Here is a 24,345-nt window from a genome sequence, read left to right as displayed (position 1 = left end):
CTTCGACACCCAGTAGTTGTAGGGGGCAGAGGCGTCACGGAGGACGGTTGTGCGATCGGCTACGTACGCCCTCACCATCCATTTACAGTGCTCCCGCCGACTCAGCCTTGACTGGGGAGCGGTGACACAGTCTTGCTGGGGAGCCAGAAAGCTGTCAAAGGCCTTAGAGAGTGTTCCCCTGCCTGTGCTGTACATGCTGCCTGATCTCTGCGCCTCCCCTGCTACCTGGCCCTCGGAACTGCGCCTTCGGCCACGAGCGCTGTCTGATGGGAATTTTACCATCAGTTTGTCCGCCAGGGTCCTGTGGTATAGCATCACTCTCGAACCCCTTTCCTCTTCGGGAATGAGAGTGGAAAGGTTCTCCTTATACCGTGGGTCGAGCAGTGTGTACACCCAGTAATCCGTAGTGACCAGAATGCGTGTAACGCGAGGGTCACGAGAAAGGCATCCTAACATGAAGTCAGCCATGTGTGCCAGGGTACCTGTACGCAACACATGGCTGTCCTCACTAGGAAGATCACTTTCAGAATCCTCCTCCTCCTCAGGCCATACACGCTGAAAGGATGACAGGCAAGCAGCATGGCTACCCTCAACAGTGGGCCAAGCTGTCTCTTCCCCCTCCTCCTCATGCTCCTCCTCCTCCTCCTGAACGCGCTGAGATATAGACAGGAGGGTGCTCTGACTATCCAGCGACATACTGTCTTCCCCCGCCTCCGTTTCCGAGCACAAAGCGTCTGCCTTTATGCTTTGCAGGGAACTTCTCAAGAGGCATAGCAGAGGAATGGTGACGCTAATGATTGCAGCATCGCCGCTCACCATCTGGGTAGACTCCTCAAAGTTTCCAAGGACCTGGCAGATGACTGCCAACCAGGCCCACTCTTCTGTAAAGAATTGAGGAGGCTGACCCCCACTGCGCCGCCCATGTTGGAGTTGGTATTCCACTACAGCTCTACGCTGCTCATAGAGCCTGGCCAACAGGTGGAGCGTAGAGTTCCACCGTGTGGGCACGTCGCACAGCAGTCGGTGCACTGGCAGATGAAACCGATGTTGCAGGGTGCGCAGGGTGGCAGCGTCCGTGTGGGACTTGCGGAAATGTGCGCAGAGCCGGCGCACCTTTCCGAGCAGGTCTGACAAGCGTGGGTAGCTTTTCAGAAAGCGCTGAACCACCAAATTAAAGACGTGGGCCAGGAATGGCACGTGCGTGAGGCTGCAGAGCCGCCACCAGGTTACGGCCGTTGTCACAGACGACCATGCCCGGTTGGAGGTTCAGCGGCGCAAGCCAGCGGTCGGTCTGCTCTGTCAGACCCTGCAGCAGTTCGTGGGCCGTGTGCCTCTTCTCTCCTAAGCTGAGTAGTTTCAGCACGGCCTGCTGACGCTTGCCCACCGCTGTGCTGCCACGACGCGCGACACCGACTGCTGGCGACGTGCTGCTGCTGACACATCTTGATTGCGAGACAGAGGTTGCGTAGGAGGAGGAGGAGGAGGAGGGTGGTTTAGTGGAGGAAGCATACACCGCCGCAGATACCACCACCGAGCTGGGGCCCGCAATTCTGGGGGTGGGTAGGACGTGAGCGGTCCCAGGCTCTGACTCTGTCCCAGCCTCCCCTAAATTCACCCAATGTGCCGTCAGGGAGATATAGTGGCCCTGCCCGCCTGTGCTTGTCCACGTGTCCGTTGTTAAGTGGACCTTGCCAGTAACCGTGTTGGTGAGGGCGCGTACAATGTTGCGGGAGACGTGGTCGTGCAGTGCTGGGACGGCACATTGGGAAAAGTAGTGGCGACTGGGAACTGAGTAGCGCGGGGCCGCGGCCACCATCATACCTTTGAAAGCCTCCGTTTCCACAACCCTATATGGCAGCATCTCCAGGCTGATAAATTTGGCTATGTGCACGTTTAACGCTTGAGCGTGCGGGTACGTGGCGGCGTACTTGCGCTTGCGCTCCAACACTTGCGCTAGCGACGGCTGTACGGTGCGCTGAGAGACATTGGTGGATGGGGCCGAGCACAGCGGAGGTGAGGGTGTGGGTGCAGGCCAGGAGACGGTAGTGCCTGTGTCCTGAGAGGGGGGTTGGATCTCAGTGGCAGGTTGGGGCACAGAGGGAGAGGCAGCGGTGCAAACCGGAGGCGGTGAACGGCCTTCGTCCCACCTTGTGGGCTGCTTGGCCATCATATGTCTGCGCATGCTGGTGGTGGTGGCTCCCCGGCTGATCTTGGCGCGACAAAGGTTGCACACCACTGTTCGTCGGTCGTCTGCACTCTCAGTGAAAAACTGCCAGACCTTTGAGCACCTCGGCCTCTGCAGGGTGGCATGGCGCGAGGGGGCGCTTTGGGAAACAGTTGGTGGATTATTCGGTCTGGCCCTGCCTCTACCCCTGGCCACCGCACTGCCCTTTTCCAACCTGCCCTGCTGCTGCACTTGCCTCCCCCTCTGAAGACCTGTCCTCAGTAGGCGTAGCAAACCAGGTGGGGTCAGTTATCTCATCGTCCTGCTGCTCTTCCTCCGAATCCTCTGTGCGCTCCTCCCTCAGACTTACTCCAATTACTACTACCTGAGTGATAGACAACTGTGTCTCATCGCATCATCTTCTTCACCCACTGAAAGCTCTTGAGACAGTTGCCAAAAGTCCCCAGCCTCATCCCCCGGACCCCGGGAACTTTCCAAAGGTTGGGCATCGGTCACGACAAACTCCTCCAGTGGGAGAGGATTCGGAACCATTGCTGCCCATTCTGGGCAGGGGCCCGAGAACAGTTCCTGGGAGTCTGCCTGCTCCTCAGATTGTGTCATTGTAATGGAGTGAGGAGGCTGGGAGGAAGGAGGAGCAGCAGCCAGAGGATTCAGAGTTGCAGCAGTGGACGGCGCAGAATTCTGGGTGGTCGATAGATTGCTGGATGCACTTTCTGCCATCCACGACAGGACCTGCTCACACTGCTCATTTTCTAATAAAGGTCTACCGCGTGGACCCATTAATTGTGAGATGAATGTGGGGACGCCAGAAACGTGCCTCTCTCCTAATCTCACAGCAGTCGGCTGCGATACACCTGGATCAGGAGCTCGGTCTGTGCCCACACCCTGACTTGGGCCTCCGCGCCCGCGTCCACGACCCTCTAGGCCTACCCCTACCCCTCAGCATGGTGTATTACCAGTAGTGCAGAAACAGAACGCTGTAATTAAATGTGCCCCTTATTGGCCTGTGGTTGGAGGCTGACTTCCCTTACGGAACGCACAGCAGATCCAGGAAACAATTTTGCGCAAGCCTGCTGTAACGCTTAGCTGCGTATTAATTAGGACTACTACCCCCAGCAGACACGCAGTAAACTGAAGACGGTCACAGGCAGCCCAAATATAGTATTTTTCCCCAATTTTTTGGAAAAAGCCCACTGCCTATATAGCCTGAATATCTCTTTCCCTGCCTCACCAGTACTGGCCCTATACTCTGTACAATGACTGCAGACTGCGGACGCAATGCTCTGCACGGCCGATATACAAAAAAAAAAAAAGTGCAACACTGCAAAAAGCACCCTCAACAGTACTGCACACGGTCAGATGTGGCCCTAAGAAGGACCGTTGGGGTTCTTGAAGCCTAAAATCACTCCTAACGCTCTCCCTATAGCAGCTTCGGCATCAGCAGCACTGTCCCTGAACTATGTCAGAATGCATCTGTGGCGAGCCGCGGGAGGGGCCGATTTATATACTCGGGTGACACCTGATCTCGCCAGCCACTCACTGCAGGGGGGTGGCATAGGGCTTGAACATCGCAGGGGGAAGTTGTAATGCCTTCCCTGTCTTTCTATTGGCCAGAAAAGCGTGCTAACGTCTCAGAGATGAAAGTGAAAGTAACTCGAACATCGCGTGGTGCTCGCCTCTAGTAACGAGCATCTCGAACACGCTAATACTCGAACGAGTATCAAGCTCGGACGAGTACGTTCGCTCATCTCTAGTCATAATTAGGAAAATGTAATGGGTTCCAACTCGATTATTCAATTCTAAGCGCCAAAGAATTGGCGTCCAAATTTTACGTACGGAATCTAATTTTCTCGCTTCCCAATGTCATAGAAACTTGAAATTTAGAATGAGCATGTATTATGTCATAATTAGGAAAAGATAATGGGTCCCAACTCGATTATTCGATTCTAAGCGCAAAAGAATTAGCGTCCAAATTCTACGTACGGAATCTAATTTTCTCACTTCCTAATGTCATAGGAACATGAAATTTGGCACGAGCATTGATTATGTCATAAATAGGAAAAGGTAATAGGTCCCAACTCGATTATTCAATTCTATGCGCAAAAGAATTAGCATCCAAATTTTACGTACGGAATCTAATTTTCTCGCTTCCCAATGTCATAGAAACTTGAAATTTGGCACGAGCATCGATCTATATATATAAAGCTGAAAGCCCTCACTGACTGACTGACTTGCCAAACGTTCTCCAACTTCCCGATATCGTAGAAACATGAATTTTGGCACGAGCATAGATTATCGCCAAAATAGGAAAAGTAATTGGGTCCCATCTCGATTATTCAATTCTAGCGCAAAAAAATTGGCGTCAAAATTTTACGTACATAATCTAAATCTGTCACTTCCCAATGCCATAGAAACTTAAAATTTGGCACGGGCATTGATTATGTCATACATAGGAAAAGTTCATAGGTCCCAACTCGATTATTCAATTCTATGCGCAAAAGTATTGGCGTCAAAATTTTACGTGCGGAATGTAATTTTTTACTTTCCGGTGTCATAGAAACAGGAAATTTGGCACGAGCATTGATTATGTCATATATAGGAAAAGCTAATGGGTCCCAACTCCATTATTAAATTCTAACGCAAAAGAATTGGCGTCGAAATTTTACATGCAGAATGTAATTTTTTCACTTTCCGGTGTCATTGAAACAGGAAATTTGGCACGAGCATTGATTATGTCATAAATAGGAAAAGCTAATGGGTCCCAATTCCATTATTCAATTCTATGCGCAAAAGAATTAGCGTCCAAATTTTACATATGGAATGTCATTTTTTCACTTTCCGGTGTCATAGAAACGTGAAATTTGGCACAAGCATTGATTATGTCATGAATAGGAAAAGCTAATGGGTCCCAACTCAATTATTCAATTCTAAGCGCAAAAGAATTAGTGTCCAAATTTTACGTATGTAATCTAATTCTCTCACTTCCTGATGTCATTTTATAAAAAAGGAAACGTCGCATGGTTGCCTCCCCGTGGTGTTTCCTGGGTAACGCAGAGAACTATGCAAAATGGTGAACATATTTTTTTCCTCAGTATCTCTAAAGTAACCACGACTTCATAAGATTTTCTGTGTGAACACCAGATAAACACCAGTACCAAATTAACTCGGGCGAAGCCGGGTATATCAGCTAGTTATGTCATAAATAGGAAAAGTTATTAGGTCCCAACTCAATTATTCAATTCTAAGCGCAAAATAATTAGCGTCCAAATTTTACGTACGGAATCTAATTCTCTCACTTCCTGATGTCATATATTTATATAAAAAAGAATGTATGTCTGTCTGTCCTTTTTTGCGCTACTACACCATTCATCTAATCGCCATGAAACTTTGGGAAGTTGTTGAGTACACTCCTGGGAAGATTACTGGCATAGTACACCTATCCTGCGAGCGTCGTCGACAGTTATGCCCCCCAGACAAAGATCGTTTGATTTCCATCTCAAGCACAAAAGCAAAAGGCATTACGAGCAACGGGATGCGTGTTCAACTACAAAATGATGCATCCGCCGAACGTTTCGCAAGACAATTCCTGGATATTGATAATGCTGAGGTAAAATGAAAGCTGTGCTGTGATTGGTTGCAATTTCTTTTACTGCTGAGGTAAAATGAAAGCTGTGCTCTGATTGGTTGCTATTTCTTATACTGCTGAGGTAACATGAAAGCTGTGCTCTGATTGGTTGCTATATATTCTACTGCTGAGGTAACATGAAAGCTGCTGTGCTGTGATTGGTTGTTATATATTATACCGCTGAGGTAACTTGAAAGCTGCGCTGTGATTGGTTGTTATCTAGATATATAAAAACGTATGTATGTATGTATGTCTGTCTTCGTGGCAACGCGCGACGGGTACGCTATTGTGTGTGTGTGTGTGTGTGTGTGTGTGTGTGTATATATATATATATATATATATATATATATATATATATATATATATATATATATATATATATATATATATATATATATATATATTACACTGCAAACAATCTACATCACTTTTAGTTCCTGCACTAACTATATAATGTTAAAAGCATGCACTCCATATAAGGAAAAGGTTTGGCACTATATATAATATATACAGTATGCATAGTATATAAGGAGCATGTTCAGCAAGATATATAATATATACAGAATGCACTGCATACAAAAGAGTTCAGCACTATATATAATACACAAATCCTGCACTGTATATAGGGTACAGCTTCAGCACTATATATAATGTATGCATCATGAACTGTATATATGGGGCAGGTTCAACACTATATAATATACAGCATGCATTGTATATGCTGACTATGGAGCAAGTTCAGCACTGTATATAATATACACAGTGTGCACTGTATATATGGTGCAGGTTCAGTGCTATATATAATACACACATCCTGTATTGTTTATAGGGAGCAGGAACAGATCTATCTATATACATCATGCACTTTAGATACGAAGTAGATTCAATACCATCGTTAATATGAACATCATACTCTATATAAACAGTTTGCTTAGCACTGTATATAAAATGTATACAGTAAGCACTGCATATAGTGAGCATATTCAGCAATATATAATGTATAAAGCATGCATTGTATATAAGGTGATGGTTCAGTAAAATAAACAGCAATTACTATATAAAGGGAGCAGGTTCAGCTGTGTGTGTATATGTGTTAATATGTGTGTGTATATAATAAAATTTCCTGCACTTTATATAGAGTGAGGATTTTGTACTATATAAAATATACATACATCCTGAACTATATACAGGGAGCAGGTTCAGCCCAATAAATAACTTATACATCATCAAACTACTAACAACCACTTGTCAGTATGTGAGTGCTTCTCATGCTCCGCCCCTGGTGACATCGTCACAGGTCCTACAACATATATAAAACACAGAGGCTGACTGACAGAAGGACAACACAGGGCTCTTGAAAAGCAGAGGACAACAAAAACAAAATGAAAATACAACTAAGCTATTAGTATCTCAGACACAAGTCAACGGTCCTAACAGGAGACACTGACTTACTGCCACCTCAGAGAGCCCGTGGGCTGAAGGACTTGCGGTGATTTCACTGCTGTGGGAGAAGCCATTGTGCAGTTTGCTAGAAAGTACTGTATACTGGATAAACTGACAGCAGATGCTACCAGAACCTGTGATGACATCACAGTCATGTGATCACCGATCTGGGTGCAGCCAGGAATCACATGACCAGGGGTAATCCCTGTATCCAGGAGTCTGGTAATGTGTGGAAATCAGGATGAATGTGGATGTAGCAGAGATGTGTGTGTGTGTGAATCAGGATGTAGCAGAGCTGTGTGTCATGTATGGGGTCAGCATGGATGTGATGTATGAAAATCAGGATGTAGCAGAGCTGTGTGTGGGAATCAAGATGGATGTAGTAGAGCTGTGTGTGTAATGTGTGGGGATCATAATGAATGTACAATTTAGCAGAGTTGTGTGTGTGTGTGTGTGAATCAGGATGTAGCAAAGCCCTGTGTGTCGTGCAGTGTGTGTAATGTGTGTGGTGAAAATGGATGTAGTAGAACTGTGTGTGTGGGGTCAAAATGGAGGTAGTAGAGAGCTCTGCATGGGAATCATCTATCTGGGATGATTTAGCGCATCCTGCACTGATAAGGGGTTTGGACCTAATGACCCTGGAGGTCCCTTCCAACTCCACCATTCTATGATTCTATGAATCAAGATGGATGTAGTAGAGCTGTGTGTAATGTGTGGGAATCGGGAGGGATTTAGTAGAGGTGTGTGTGTGTGTGTGTGAGAGAGAGAGATGTGTGGGCTCAGAATGCATGTAGTAGCACTGTGTGTGTGATGTGTGGGAATCCTAATGGATGCACAATGTAGCAGAGCTGTGTGTGTAATGTGTGGGAATCAAGATGGATGCAGTAGAGCTGTGTGGAAATCAGAATGGATTAGTAGAGCTGTCGGTGTGATGTGTGGGGATCATACTGGATTACCATGTGGCACAGCTGTGTGGCTGACTATAATATACAGTATGCACTGTAAATATAGAGTAGGTTCAGCACTATATATAATATATGGAATGCACTGTATATATGGAGCAGGTCCAGCACTATGTATAATATATGCTATGATCTGTATATATGAAGCAAGTTCAGCACTATATATAATATACAATATGCACTGTATATATGGAGTAGGTCCAGCACTATATATAATATGCAGTATGCACTGTTTATATGGAGCAGGTAGAGCACTATAATACACAGTATGCACTGTATAGATGCAGGTTCAGCACTATATATAATATACAGTATGCACTGTATATATGGAGTAGGTCCAGCCCTATATAATATACAGTATGCACTGTTTATATGGAGCAGGTTGAGCAGCATATCTAGTATACGGTATGCACTGTATATAGGTTGCAGGTTCAGCTGTGTGTGTGTGTGTGTGTGTATGTGTATATATATATATATATATATATATATATATAATGCACTGTATATATGGGGCAGATTCAGCTCTATAATGCACAGTATGCACTTTATGTAGGATACAGGTTCAGCACTATATGTAATATATGGTATGCACTATATACAATACACAGTATGCACTGTATAAATGGAGTAAGTCCAGCAGTATTTATAATGGTGTGCACTGTATATAGGGAGCAGGTTCAGCACTAAATATAATATACAGTATGCGCTGTGTAGAGGATGCAGGTTCAGCACTATATATAATATACAGTATGCACTGTATATAGGGAGCAAGTTCAATACTGTATAAAATATACAGTATGCACTTTATATAGGGGGCAAGTTCAGCTTTATATATAATGCACTGTATATAGGGAGCAGGTTCAGCACTATATATAATATGCAGTATACACTGTATATAGAGAACAGGTTAAGCAGTATATATAATATATGGTATGCACTGTATATAGGATACAGGTTCTGCACTATATATAATATACAGAATACACTGTATATATGGAGCAGGTTCAGCACTATATAGAATATACACTATGCACTGTATATAGGGATCAGGCCCTGCACCATATATAATATACATTAGGCACTGTATATAGGGGGCAGGTTCAGCTCTATACATAATGAAAAGTATGCACTATATTTAGGATGCAGGTCCAGCACGATATATGGCATGCACTGCATATTGGGAGCTGGGCTCGGCAGTATATTTAATATACAGTATGCACTGTATATATGGAGCAGGTTAAGCGCTTTATATAATGCACTGTATATAGGGAGCAGGTTAAGCTCTATAATGCACAGTATGCACTGTATATAGGGAACAGGTTCAACACTATGTAATATACAGTGTGCACTGTATATAGGATGCAGGTTTAGCACTGTATATAATATACAGTATGCACTGTATATATGGAGCAGGTTCAGCGTTATATGTAATATATAGTATGCACTGTCTATAGGATGAAGGTTCAGCACTATATATAATGTACGGTATGCACTGTATATGGGATGTAGGTTTAGCACTGTAATATACGGTATGCACTTTACATAGGGAGTAGGTTCAGCACTATATATAATATATGTTATTCACTTTATATAGGAAGCAGGTTCTGCAGTATGCATAATATACGGTATGCACTTTACATAGGGAGTAGGTTCAGCACTATATATAATATGTTATTCACTTTATATAGGAAGCAGGTTCAGCAGTATGCATAATATACGGTATGCACTTTTATATAGGATGCATATTCAGCTCTGTATATTACATTCAGCACGCTGGACAGCGGCCGGCGGACGGATACGCACTTGTTATTGACTCTCTCTGTGTACCTCCGCTGAGCGCGGACTCTTTCTTGCTGCTCCCTAGTTTGGGAGGGATTTCGGCGGAGGGATCCGTGTCTTCCCGCCCCAGGGGCGGAGCTGAGGGCGGGGTCTGCAGCTGTTTATATATTGCGGCGGAGGCGGCGGGGCTCAGAGCCGTCAGAGGAGACCGCGGGTCGTGGATTGTGCTGCCGAGCTCCGCCGCTGCTCGTTTACTTGTGTCTTCGGAGCGACGCGGCGTCTTCTCGGCTTCATCTTCTCTTTGTTGGACTTTTGTCTTCGCTTTGGATGGAGAAGTATCTGCCCCAACTGCTGGCCGAGAAGGACGCGCTGGACCCTTCGTTCACCCACGCACTGAGGATGGTGACTGAAGGTGAGGGGGGTCGCAGGTGGGCACAGCTGAGGATGTGTGCATGAGGTCAATGTCAGGTGGGCCCCCTTAAGCTCATCCTAGGGTGCAGTGGTCTGAAAGCTTCTTGTTGGCAGCTGAGCCTAGGGTGCAATAGATGGAGACTTAGGAGATGAAATTGGTCCAAACCTCCTGTGTCTGGCAGTGCGTGGTAGAAGACTGAAGGGAGCTGCTCAATGTCAGGTGGGCTCTTAAAGCTGATGTAGTGGTGCAATTGAGGGAGACTTAGGAGGTGCAACTGGTCCCAACCTTGACTACTGCATGCTATAACACTGAAGGGAGCTGCTCAATGACAGGTGGTCCCCCAAAAGCTGAACCTCTGGTGCCCTCATCAGAAAGCTTCATGCTGGCAGCAGCTCAATGTCAGGTTGGCTGCTAGAAGCTGGCACTGGGGTTGAATAGATTGAGACTGAAATTGTTCCAAACCCCTGTCTCTAGTAGTGCATGCTGTCATACAGAGGGGGGCCAATGTCAGGTGGGCTCCAAGATGCTTAGCTGAGGGTGTGATGGTCTGAAAGCTTGGAGTTGGCACAAGCTCAGTGTCAGGTGGGTTCCTTAAAAACGGAGCCTAGGGTCCAATAGAAGCAGACTTGAGAAGTGAGAATAACACTGAAGGGAGGTGCTCAATGTCAGGTTGGCTCTTAAAAGCTGAGCTAAGGATGCAAGGATCTGGAGGAGACATGTTGATGGTAGCTCAATATTAGGTGGGCTCCTTAAAAGCTGAGCCTAGGGTGCAACAGATGCGGACTTAGGTGAAATTCGTCCAAACCTCTGTTTTATAATGCATGCTGTAACATTGGTACTCAGTGTCAGGTGAGCTCCAAAAAGCTGATCTTAAAGTGCAGTGAACTGACATCTTCATGTTGGAAGTAGCTAAATGTCAAATGGGCAGCTAAAAGCTGACCCCAGGGTGCAGTAGATGGATATTTAGGAGGTGGAAATTGTTCCAACCTGCTGTCTGATGTGTGTTGTCAAACTAAAGGGTGCCAGGTGGGCTCCCAAAGCTGAGCCAAGGGGGCAATGATCTGGAAGCTTCATGTTGGAGGCAGCTTAATTTTAGATCTGTTGCTAATAGCTGAGTGTAGGGAGCAGTATTTGGAGACTTGGGAGGTGCAGTTGGTTCAAACCTCTCTGTCTATGTAGTATATGCTATAACCCTGCATGGGAGGTGATCAATGTCAAGTGGGCTCCTAGAAGCTAAGCCTAGGGTGAAATAATCTGAAAGCTTCATGTCGGTAATAGCTCAATATCAGGTAGATTGCTAGAAACAGTCTATGGTGTAATAGTTGAAGACTTAGAGGTCCAAACTCCTCTAGGTAGTGCATGCTATGATGCTAAAGGGAGGTGCTCAATCTCAGTTGGGCTCCCAAAAGCTATGTGCCTAGGGTGCGTTGATCAGAAGGCTTCATGTTGGCAGCAGCTGGCTTGTCACTGGCACCAGCTTAGGAGATGCCATGGAGGTCTCCTATCAGCCTCGGGCATTGGGTGTCTCCAGGGTCTTCTGTATCTCCTGAGGTTCGGCCAGATGTCCTCTGTACTTGCTCTGTGCTGGGCACTGTCACTTTGCCTCCATTGCTTCCATCTGCTTGCATTCTAAATTGTGGTAGCCACCCTCCTTCTCATAATTTCATGTCTATAGGTATTTCTATAGGGGGTCTGTTATCTGCATCCAAGATGTGAAGAAATACAATTACCAGATCAATGTCTATTCTTCAGGATTAACCCCTTCCCATCTCCTTCATTACTGCATAATGCTACAAAATAAAGGCGCTCAATGTGACCCTCCATAGTCTCTGCAGCTGGGGTCTGTATGGGATCATTACATCATGCAGATCTGGTAGTCATAGATCCTCTGCTGGATGGGGAATACATAATCTTATTACTGTGTATGGAGGTCGAAGGGTTTCCTCACTGCTAATAGGGATGTCTTGTAAGTTATCCCTTTCATATTCCCAGGATGCGGGCAGTGGTTTGACTCATTAGATTGTGGTGGAAGGGGTTAATCTACCATGATGCTGTCTACTGCCTCTGCAGGTCTCTGTATACCATCTACCAGTCCTGCACGCTGTCCCTCGCCTCGTTATCACCTTTCAGCTTTGTTTCCCCCCCCCCCCCCCCCCAATATGATTGCTCTGTAGACCCTAGGTGTGTGTCTTGTATTTCCACTGATGTAGCAGAGCTGTATACTGTAGATCAACTCGGTTGTCCAATCAAAATCAGTTTTCAGTAATTCTTTGAATTATTCGCCTCAATATAATCCATTGATCGCGGATTCCTTGAGTTCACTCCGGCTCATGTTGGGGTCATACAGTATATTGAGTTCTCGAGTGAACTTCCACTGACTGTCCTGGATAAGTCTCCTTTATTTTCACTGATGTAGCAGTGCTGAAATGGTTGTGTACCTGATTCCATTTATTAAAGAGAGCTCAGTTTTCCTGCAGTTCTGTGGAAGAGCTCAAGAAATATCACAGCAGATGTCAAACTCGGCTCTGCTATATTGCACTAGTGTCACTACTTAATGGGTATTTAGGCTTGTCCTGATGGCTTGGTGCATCTTACTAGCTTATCATTATTTCAGGAGCAGAACTGTATGAGTATTCCGTTTTTTGATACTTCGTATGGAACCTCTTGATTGTCCCTACATGATGACGACACTGTAACATCTCCACAAGATGTGTTTATACATTGTATCTCTACATGTTGACACATTGTAACATTTCTACATGATGACGATACATTGTATTCTCTTGATATATGATGTTGGTGGCTGCTAGAAGCTCGGCTCTGGTGAAGCAGCCATCTGTACCCTCACATGAGGCGATGGAAGGTGTAGTGTCTGGTTTAATGCGCTCTTGAAATGTCTTAAAATGACGCAGTTGGTGGTTTTATAAGCCTGAGAAACTTTATATACATATACACCTCTTCTGGTGTCAACGAGCTATGAATGTCATGCCTAGCATGTGTGACCTTAATCTAATGTAGCGGTGCAGAGTTTGTCATTTGGTAGAGCTCAGTGATACAATGTATCATCACATAACTTCCTTCGAGCTCCGTGTAATGTTCACACAACGTATTAACCACCAAAATACGCTTACAATATGCGCCCCATTGATTTGTGATGGGGAAACTGTTCCTGTCTTGATGCCGCCCCAAGGTAAAACTCCACATTGCATGAAGTAACGTCCCTACTTTTTGTTTTACTTTTTTTTTTTTTTTTTTGTGATAGAAATCAATGGGACTTCAAATCTATGCGTCAAATACAAGAAAAGTGTTTTGTGTAATTTGGGCTGATTTTGACGCAGATCTTCTTCAGCCCCACCAAATACGCCCTGTGAACATACCCTAGGGGCTTATTTACGCAGCATGTGACGCACACATTTTTTACGTGCATAATGAGCAGCGCTGAAACCCCATTGACTTGCATTGCGGGATTAAGGGCTACATATTTATTCACATGGGGAAAAAAAGCAGCATGTCCTATTTTGGCGCGCATTATCGACCTAAATAGCCCATTGGAGTCAAGGGAAGGCGTAAATATACGAGATGGATGAGTTTTCACTGCATATTGCATAGTTACGCATGAAATGAATGGTCGTGCGACTTATAATACACAAGCTGGACCAGATACGTAGGGAATAGACTCAGTCCATGAAATTGCATTGTATTCATGGACTGAAAACTGCATACACCTGTGTGAATGAGCCCTAAAGTTAGATAACAAATTCAACTGCCTACTTTGGTTGCTGTCCTCCTTGACTTCACACAGCACTTTGTATTGAGTCCAGCTGCCGTTCACCGTTTTTTCCATTCTCTCTCCCTTCCAGCTTGGTTTATGGCGCCACAGTTGACGTTCTTGCAACTTGTAGACTCTTTAACAGTATCGCAGATGGGATTTTAACTATGCAAATGAAGCGCCTCTTGCCAGTTGAAAGCGACCCCCTCCATCGTATATTGTTTCCTCGTCTGTATTTTGCGTTGTTCTTGGCAGGTGATCAGCCTCCTATATGAGCCGCTCGGTTCAGGCTTCCAAATGTGCCATGTTGTATTTTCTTCCTGTCTGCCGCATGTCTCCCCCGACGTTCTCATCAAGACCAGTTTATCACAAGTTGGAAAGGCTAAATTGGAATTTGTTGCATAATTCACACGGCCTCGCTCTCCTCCCTGCTCTGGGAATCGGAGGTTTGCAGCCTTCTGATAGGGTTCTTGAGCGCCAGAGCCGCCGCCGTCCTCTACAGCACAAGGAAAATACATTTACTGGATCGGGAGAGTCTGGTTAGTAGCACTTGAGGGGGTTTCTACAGGATAGACCAGAAGTCTAATGGTAGCCTCAGACTACCTAAAGGGAGGACAGATGTCCTGATCCCACACGTTGCAAGCCAAGGTGGCCAACTGTATCCAGGTGGAGGTGAAATGGAGAGTTGGCCACACATGGACTAGATTGAAGTAGTTGAGGAAGCACAGTTGGGTTTTCTGGAGTTCTTGCCTCTTGGTTTCCTCCTGTATGTGGCCACATTCAGCCACCTTTGCTTGCAGGAGTCATGGGTCAGCGGGACATTAGAAGGTCTGTCTGCATAATGCATACTAGAACACTAAAGGGAGTGCTCTATGTCAGATGAGCTCTTAAAAGCTGAAACAAGGATGCAGTGATCTGAATGTGTCATATTGGAAGCAGCACAATGTCAGGTGGGCTCCTACAAGCTGAGACTAGTGTTCGATGATGGAGACTTGGCTTGTGAATTAAGTCCAAACCCCTATGTACCAGTAAAACATGCTAGAACACTAAAGATAAATGCTTAATGTCTGGTGGACTTCTAAAAGCTAAGCCTAAGGTGCAATGACCTGGAAGCTTCCTGTTGGCAGCTGCTCAGTGTCAGGTGGATGCTTTAAAGTTTCCTGTCGTTAAAATGATGCTGCCTAAACCACTGCCAACATTCTGTACAGCACTTAAAGGTGTTTTCCAGTTGTAAACTATTGATGGCCTAGCCTTTAGTAGAAGTTACAGTAATTGCTGGGGGTCTATTGCCTGGGCCCCCCTACCAAGCAGCTGGTAACTAGGCTGGTGCACCCCTGTGCTGCATTGATTTTTGCAGAAAGCAGATGGCTCTGTTCTTACTGTAGTGGCCAGGCTTGGTATTGCAGGCATTGAAATGAATGAGAGCTTTGCCTCCAATACCCAGCCTGGCCACTACAGTAAGAACAGAGCTGCCTGCTTCCTACAGAAATTGACTTAGTACTCAACCAGGTTGGCCTGCTAAACTGCTGATCGGAAGGGGCTCCAAGGTAACTGACCCCCACCAATCTATTTATTACTTATCCTGAGGATAGGCAATTGATTTACAACCAGACAACCCTTGTAAATACATGTTGTGATTTACCTTTGTTCTTCTTTGATACCCTTTCACTCAAGAAGTTAAGTTTAATCTGAGGGCAGTGCCAATACAGCAAGTAATGTGCCTAGTCCCGCTTGGTGCCGCCTCCATTCCGGTGTGGCAGCACCACAATAAACAGAAGTTGGTGCTATCGTCAATTATCCCAGCATATGAGCAGTATGCTCCCTGCTCCTGGGGATAATCTACAGTACCTCCGAGTTTACTGGAAATGACCATGGTGCATGCGCAGTACATCAGTGATCAAGCTGCCTCCCGCACTGGAATAGGAAGGAAAGACTTCGGTGCCAAGGTTGATTTTATGAACTTATTCTGATGGAGGCGCTGTTACTCAGAGGAAATCGCACAAGTTCATGATGTAGTCATCCGCAGAACTGAAGCAATTTGTTTCTACTATAGTTGACTTGCTCGCTGATGAACTGCGCATGCACGCTGGCTACTTCCAATACACCGATTGCCCTCGGGAGCAGAGATACTGCACTTGTGCTGGGGTAGGAAAAAATGAGACTTCAGTGCCAAGGTTGATGTCATGAACTTATGTTGATTGTTGGTGGGAGTAGGCAGAGAACCAGAGCACTTGCCGGTGTTGGGACCGCCCTCGGAGCACTTGCCAGCTAATTTGCATATTGTATGAAACTTCTATTTTCTAAGGATTGAGAAGGGTACAAAGGCAGGAAAGGCAGAGATGTATCCAGTAGCAGCATTACTGGCACTGCCAGCTATAGATAGCAGCCATATTCATTAGACTACAATGGGAGATGCAAATGTTTGGCGTGTTTAAACAATGTATCAGTGTGTCTCCACGTGTGTAAGCGCTGTACACTGGCGGTGGTTTAGGGGGCATAACTTTCATAGGCATCCCTTTAATTCTCTTGATTAGAGGTCCCAGAAGTAAAGAAGCATACATGTCCAAAGTTGTAACACCCCTGTGAAGGGTTAAATCTAAGGGGAAAGAACAGCTGGAATAAGTGCATGGCTAAATTGCCCGTTTTCGGGGTTGTAGTAGTTCTTTAGGTAGGACGTGAAAGGCATCTGTGGTTGGACTTTCACGTCACCTGCCAGAAGGGGACAGAGGCAGGACCCCTTCCCCCCCCCCCCCCCCCTTAAGGGGTATTCTGTAACTGAATCCTAGCATGGACTTGGCCAACAGAAAGTTAGGAGCAGTTAAGTGAATGTTAGGGACTTAAGGGGTTTCCCTATTACAGGGGTTATAAAGTAGGATGGAGGTAACTTTGTTGGATTTCTGACAAACCTGATCCTCATTGAGTCCTGAAGGTCGCCACATAAATGGAGCAGAGGTTGTACACGTGTATCGTCAGGAACTCCCGCCCAACCATAGAAGCTGTCGGATGGAAGGAAACGTTCTCTGTAATTGTAACATTGTTAGAAGTAAGTGATTATAGTATCAGAGCAAAAGCATAATTTATTGTGGACACTGCCCCCTTGTAGGGAGGCTCTAGTACCCTGTTGTACCACCTCTAGCTTGGATACATGATGTGATACAGGCAGGCATGGAGGCTCTAGTACCCTCTTGTACCGCCTCTAGCTTGGATACAAGATGTGATACATGTGGGCATGGAGGCTCTAGTACCCTCTTGTACAGCCTCTAGCTTGGATACAAGATGTGATATGGGCAGGCATGGAGGCTCTAGTACCCTGTGGTACCGTCTCTAGCTTAGATACAAGATGTGAAATGGGGGTGGCATGGAGGCTCTAGTACCCTGTTGGGCTGCCTCTAGCTTGGATACAAGATGTGATACATGTGGGCATGGAGGCTCTAGTATCCTGTTGTACAGCCTCTAGCTTGGATACAAGATGTGATATGGGCAGGCATGGAGGCTCTAGTACCCTGTGGTACCGTTTCTAGCTTAGATACAAGATGTGATATGGGGGGCATGGAGACTCTAGTACCCTGTTGGGCTGCCTCTAGCTTGGGTACGGTTAGATGCTCCTCTCTACTGGTGGTCTGTAGGGGCGTCCTGAGCCCACTCACCTTGTGTGCCCTCATCCACTGGTCCCAACGCCTCCTAACAGTCTGGACAGAACGGCCGATGGGGGACAATTTGATATGACCTCTAGCTTCTCGCATTCCATAGTTCCCATGGCAGCCAGAAGCCTGACAAAGGTGTCCATGTTTGCATGTAACTCAGTCTATTAAACTCCGTCTCTGGCAAAATCTGATATGCTGGTGTCATAGGCTTAGTAGAACGCACTACATAAGTAATGCAGTGTACTATCCTAGTGATTAAATGATCACCTCTTCAAGTTCCCCTGAGGGACTAAAGTGTCAAAATGGTTCAATAAAGTTAAACTTGGAGGGAAAAAAAATCCAGTTTTAAACACTCTTCCCACAATCCCTTTTTTTTTTTTTTTTTGGAGAAAATACCAAAAAATACAAATTACAGAAAATTGTACAACACACGTACCCCAGAATGGCGCCATTAAAGGAAAAACTCGTCCCAAAAAACCAGCCCTTACAACTGTCAATGTGTTATGGCTCTTGCGACTGACCGACCGGACTGTTTGAGTCTTGAGGCTCAGACTCCTCACAAGTGGCTTGCATTTTTCCACCTCCTCCTTGTGGGATGGAGATTTAATGTTGCTGGATATCTTTTATGAAAGCGGCGTATGCTTTTTGCGCTGCATTTTTACGAAAGGAAAGCTGCATATCGTGCGCAACTGCAGTTCTACTGTACTTCGTGAGTGCAAGTTGTGCGTGATTGCGTGCAGCCAGTAATGGCCAAATACTTTAGTGCGTTCCGGATGCACCAATGTGCAGGAAAATAAAGAATGTGGGTTTTTGCGTGGCGCGATTGTACGTGCAAAATGGAAGTCGATTGGGTGCTATTTTCTGCATATTGCGCGTGCGCAACTTTATGTGCAAGTATGCCAGTGTGTATACGGTCTAAGAGCTAAAATGGGCTGTCCACTAAAGGGTTAAAAATACCTTAACTGGCTTGTGGATACAGCTGCTGTGCAGACCGGTCTCCATGGTTACAGACTACAGGTACAGCTGTGTAGTCTGACCCTGCAGGCAGCGGCTTCTCTCTCCAGAGATTTGTAGAGAAGATTAGAAGCAAAGTTGCTTAACTCTTCTAGTAGATGCATTGAAGCAAGAAAATGTTCAAGTATTCCCACCCTTAAAGGCTCTAGTGTTCTGGCCGGTGCCTTATTTTTCGTTCCTTCTGCTCTGTTCCCTCCTTGGATCTTCCATATAGCAGACATATAACCAAGACCCCAGAACATTCACCCTGCGCTCGCTCCCAGCAGTCTGCCAGCTTCACGCTGCTGCGCCGCCAGATTCTGCACTCCCGCGAGATCTTGTGCATAGAAAGATAACACCGCCAGCTTGTTGGCTGCGATTGACCAGTGCAGCCCTGGCATCAGCAAATGCCGCCCGCTTCTAGGCTGCCATTGACCAGTGCAGCCCTGGCATCAGCGTTGCTTCAGACCAGCCGAGGGGTTCACACACTTTGCTTAACTTTGGGGCCTTTTTCATACTTGTAGATCCCTGGAGATTTGATGTTTCTCAGTTTTCATGCTTTATTTTTGCTAGCGCAGCCGAATCTGCCATTTACCGGTTTTCTGCTCCTTGATCATCCGTCACGCCTGCTGTTTATTGGGAGAGATGTTTCATATCTATAGTGCTTGTGCCAAATGACAAACTCTGCTCTGCTGCATTCATGAAAATCTCCAATCCTGATGCAGTATTATATTCTGTGATCAGTAACGACGACCCTGTAGCCAACGGGGCAAGTCTGCTAGAACTGGTTTCACAGCAATCCTAATAACCACTGCTCTGTAGTAAGATGTTCCTGCTGTATTAAGAGGCGCACAGGTGTAATTCATCAGATGCATTGTGGGCATCGACGTGCCATAGATACTGATGCCAGGTATCGGTGGGAAGAGTTCTGATAGAATTCCAGCAGTTTCTTTCATAAATTATACTTTAAGGGGTTGTCTGGTTCTAAACTAGTGATTGCCTAACAGCAGGATAGACCACTAATGATGGATCGGCAGTTATGCCACCAAGGACAACCCTGAGCACCTGTTTGCTGGGCTGGTGTGCTGATGCACTGAGCGGATTTCTGCAGGAAGCGGATGGCTCTGTTATGCCTGCAGTGGCCAAGATTGGAATTACAGGCCATTCACTTCAATGGGAGCTAGGCCTCAATGCAAAGTCTGGCTACCACAGTGAGAATGAACACTGCGTCCTGCAGACATGAGCGCCCCAGACCAGCAAACATCGGATCGCTGAACGCCCCAGACTGGCAAACACCTAATTGGTGGAATGGACTTTCATCTACTATGGTTAGGACCTCAATTGTTTACAACTGGACAACTTCTTTAAATCTATTGGGGCAGCCGCACCCCTCCAATAAGCCACACCCGGTTAAAAAATTGGCAACATGAGACAGCAAAAAGCTATTTTTTTTCTTTTTTATATACAAAAACTCCTTTTAACCAAAGTTGTGGTGCAGTTAGCCCCCCCCCCCACACCCTCACGCAGCAATTTTTCTCATCATTAAACATTGCTATTTAAGTGCAGCCAGAGGCTCATTGTTTTCAATGGAGCCTCTCTAACGTGCTCGATTTGCGGCGCTGGACGGTGCTTTCCAGCACCGCGATTTTACAGCGTTGTCCTATTTTGTGCATTTCGCGCACCTCATCAATGATTGTGTATGCTAAAGCCACTTTCGAAGGCAGGAGTGCTGCCTCCGAAAGTAACAGCGCTGGCCAATCGGAGCAGGTATAGTGCATGTAGTCCAGCACCCAGTGCACTATTGGGATTGGGTAGTGTGAAAACCGCATTGGCAATCTTCAGTGGCTGAAATCCAGACCCGGAACTGATGGATTAGATGACAAACCGTTATTGCATGTTGTATGACCCACTGGTCTCCAGACAGACTCTTGCCCCCAAACAAGAGGATTGTTTTGAAGGTGTTGCTTGGGTTTCACCATGGCTTTTCCATAAGGTCATGTTCACATCCGCACCGGAAATTCTGTTAAGAGCCTCCAGTGCAGATTGGCAAACAATAGACAAAGTAGCACAACCTGCTGTGTCCTTTACTCCTGGATGGCCGGACAGACTCGGTCCACGGAGTCCATCTGACACTGTTGGAGTACGGATCCTGAATCCCTTCTACCCGCTCTCCTGCAGCAGGAAGATGGAATGCCAAATGCTGGTGATCCCGGCCTGCGATGAGTTGAAGGATGTTCTTCTAGCGCTCTTATCTGCTGTTCAGGGTAAGCATGAGCTAGAAAGGATCTCTCATTTTGGAGGACTTAATGCGTTATATGATCACTGACTTTTGCTAGAACTCTGTGATACTACTTTTCTCCTATTGGGGAGCTGCAGGGGAGTTGAACACTTTTTGCCCAGTTCCCTTTGGTGTGGTGATGGCTGATTGGTTTGCCATCAGTGGGGCACCATATAATAAGCTCACAATCCAGGAACACTTCTATTAAAAATGAACTTTTCACAGTAGAAGTCACTTTACCGATAAACCTTTAAGGGCCAGCTACACCAATCATGCTGCTGATCCAGGTTTAAACTGTTGAACTTGGTATAAGGAAGAAATGTAGCTCAAACTCCTTCTTGATCTAAGATTTGCAAAACCAAGTTCACATGATCTGCGATCAAATGTTGACCCTAGAAGAAACGTATTGCACATGGTGATTGTAGTTGGGTAATCCACCCAGCATTCATAGCGATAGTAAAAACATGGCCGCTACCAGCAGCAAACAGGGTTTTCCTGGGTGGTGAAATTACATGCATATCAGTTGAGTTTGCCATCTTGGAACTCAACTAGTTTGATCCTTGAAAATTGGGGAGGGAGGAAACCTTGATTTGAGCCAAGATCATGGGCTAAACCTTGTTGGTGCAACATTTTACTGCTTGATCTTAGATCAAATCTTGTTCTCAAATCAAAGCTTTGGTGCAACCGGCCCTAAATTGGTTACCTGGGGTCAAAAAGATTCAAAAAAGTGCTTTTGCTGTACCAATATAAGAGCTGTGCTCTCCTCTCCATCAGTCTGTTGGTACACAATCCCCCTGCTGGTCTTCCCTTCCATCCGCTGAGGTATCTGTCCTGACAGGACCAAAGTGAGCCAGTGATTGGCTGCAGCTGTCACATGTCCCCACCCTCAGCGATTATCGCTGGCTCTCTGCAGGCAGAAGTGGGCTAGTGGGGAGCCGGCACTGGTGGAATGGGAGTGGTGCAGGAACGTGGGAGGTAAATCTGCCTTTGATGTTGGTATGGCACAGCGAGCAGCTTTGTCCCCAGGTAATCCCCTAACGCTATACGATCTCCTGTTTTCAGAGGGTTTTCTGTGCTTCACTTACACCACAGAATCCAGCAGAATTTTTAATTGAAATCCATTTTCTATCTATTGTCTCCTTCCCATTCTTCATCAATATCTGGCTACAGATGGGACTCTAGTTTTATGGATTTTTTTAGGTTTGGCTCTTTAGTTATAGCGATCAAAATTGATATTTTAAATCCAAGGTAACTACAATGTTGGGGTGTGAATGTACAGATGCAGCTATTCTGTATTTGTCGGTGCAGCGATGGTCCAGTTAGTCATCGAGCGCACAATATGGTTTTGGCTGATCTTCTAATAGCGGCTGAAGCGGTCAAGAGTTCAGGTTTACATTTATAGTAAAGCAAAACTTGGGGCCCCTTTAGTTACATCATATTTGAACCAAATGTTCCTCCATGTGCCATTGTGTAACAATATTGTCTGGACCTGATCTGTGGTATCGGGCCCTTCATGGGTTCTAAGGATGTCTCTGAATACTCTGGTACAAAATTCAGTCATACTGGAGTTCTTGCAGCTAACTGGACAGTTGAATTACCAAATATATGAAGTACCTAACACTAGTGGGTGATGCAGAAATAGACGTTTGCAAGTAGACGGTGGGAACAGAATGGTAGAGATAATGGCACAGATGGGTTTTAATGGTAGTCAGGTAGGGGGGAGCAGCAGCTGGGTATTGTCAGGATATTTGTTTCCATCAACTTATGCTGGATCTCTCTATTCTATCACTCGCACTGACCCTAACACCAGGCACCACTGTCCCTGAGTATCCGTTCTGGAAACCCTCTGAAACTCTGTCCATCTCCAACAGTAAAAGGGAACCCAGAGACAAGGAAACCAAAGCTGAAATAAAAAGCAATACAAAGAGATAAAAACATGGAGGAAGCAACCACAAGGCTGGAAGCAAGAACTGGACTAGTAAAACCATATGAGCAAATTATACTGACAAACGAGCAAGACTGGGAGCAAAATACTAGAAGCAGACAAGGAGCATTGGACTTACACACAGGACTTAATTATAACCAGTAATACACTGAAGTCAAGAATACTAAGAGGGGGTGACCTAATCGAGAACTCCATCGGGCTGAGCTGCGGCAGTGTGGTCAGTTGACACGCTAATGGATTGTTGGGGGAGCGGTGCATGGTAACTACATGCACAAACTAGTAGACAGGAGATGACCGTACAGCAGGGGAATTACTGCCTTGGGATGGGTCACCGTATTTCTGTATGTGAATGTGGCAGAACAGGATAATAGACCTTACCCAAATTACCTACAACACAAAATTTCGCAAATGCTGAAAAGACATGAAGCCTTGAGTGATCTACTGCAGCATGAATGGCTTGTTGGAAAACACACTAGGAATAGTTACTTAGAGCGGGGGGGGGGGGGGGGGGGGTAGCTCTCGTGTGGCTCATAGAAGGGAGCACTGTAGAAAGAACGGGACCCCTGTGTATTGTATGCTCTAACAGTCATGGATTTGTCTTCGTCAGCGGGTTTTCAGAGGGGAGGAAACACAAACTTTATAATCAAGTTTTTATATGATTAAGCCAATTATTGGAGCATTTCAAGGGTTAACAGCTGCAATGCACATTCACTCTGTTGCAATTGGGTGTTGGCTGTCAGACAGCTGGCACCTGCCATGTATGGAGTGGCTCCTGAGCCCACTCCATGTAAACCCAGCATGCCTAGGACATTACCGTACACCCTGGGGCGTGAAGCGGTTGAGGTAGCTTTCTATGCCAGTGTTTTTGGTTGGTTTTTTTTCGTTTTCATAGCTTTTCAATGGCTTAACCCTCTGATGAGTTACTTATCTTCCCGTTGGGTTGAGTGTTGCTGCATCCGTACGTTCTGGATCTACTATTGCATTTAATTCTGTGCTCCGGCATTTCATGCCATAGGACCCCGGGACCAGTAGAGACTCGTGTCCGCCTGTCTCATCCTTCCTTAATTAACTTTTATGTCCCATCAAGTGTTTCATGTGATAATTGGATACAGTTACTAATCCGCACTTGACTTGCTTCCTCTGTACACAGAGTTCTTTCCGCTCTCGGCCCGATACGTGTGACGCTCTTCAGGCCCCATTAGGTACTTAATGTTAAGTTTCCAAATCTGCTGCGGCTTTCTGTAGACGGAGTAGGATTGTGCGTTGCCGAGAGCCGCGCGGTCGTTGTGTTACCGTCTCGCACAGCGGTA

The 24,345-nt window shown here is 45.9% G+C and overlaps 1 protein-coding gene across 5 annotated transcripts in view; it reads left to right on the top strand.

The window, feature by feature from the left end:
• The first annotated feature begins 10,203 nt into the window (after positions 1-10,203).
• The window catches only part of KHDRBS3 (KH RNA binding domain containing, signal transduction associated 3), a 127,612-nt gene continuing 113,470 nt past the window's right edge, over positions 10,204-24,345 (top strand). For all 5 annotated transcript variants that reach the window (XM_066579065.1, XM_066579066.1, XM_066579062.1 and 2 more), the window contains exon 1: positions 10,204-10,406. In XM_066579065.1, coding sequence (XP_066435162.1) covers positions 10,322-10,406 — 85 coding nt within the window. In that variant the 5' untranslated portion in view covers positions 10,204-10,321. The remainder of the gene's footprint in view (positions 10,407-24,345) is intronic.

The sequence above is a fragment of the Eleutherodactylus coqui genome, chromosome 9, assembly GCF_035609145.1.
Source record: "Eleutherodactylus coqui strain aEleCoq1 chromosome 9, aEleCoq1.hap1, whole genome shotgun sequence".
Lineage (NCBI taxonomy): Eukaryota > Metazoa > Chordata > Amphibia > Anura > Eleutherodactylidae > Eleutherodactylus > Eleutherodactylus coqui.
The sequence above is the reverse complement of the archived record's forward strand: the minus strand, read 5'-3'. Positions and strand labels throughout refer to the sequence as shown.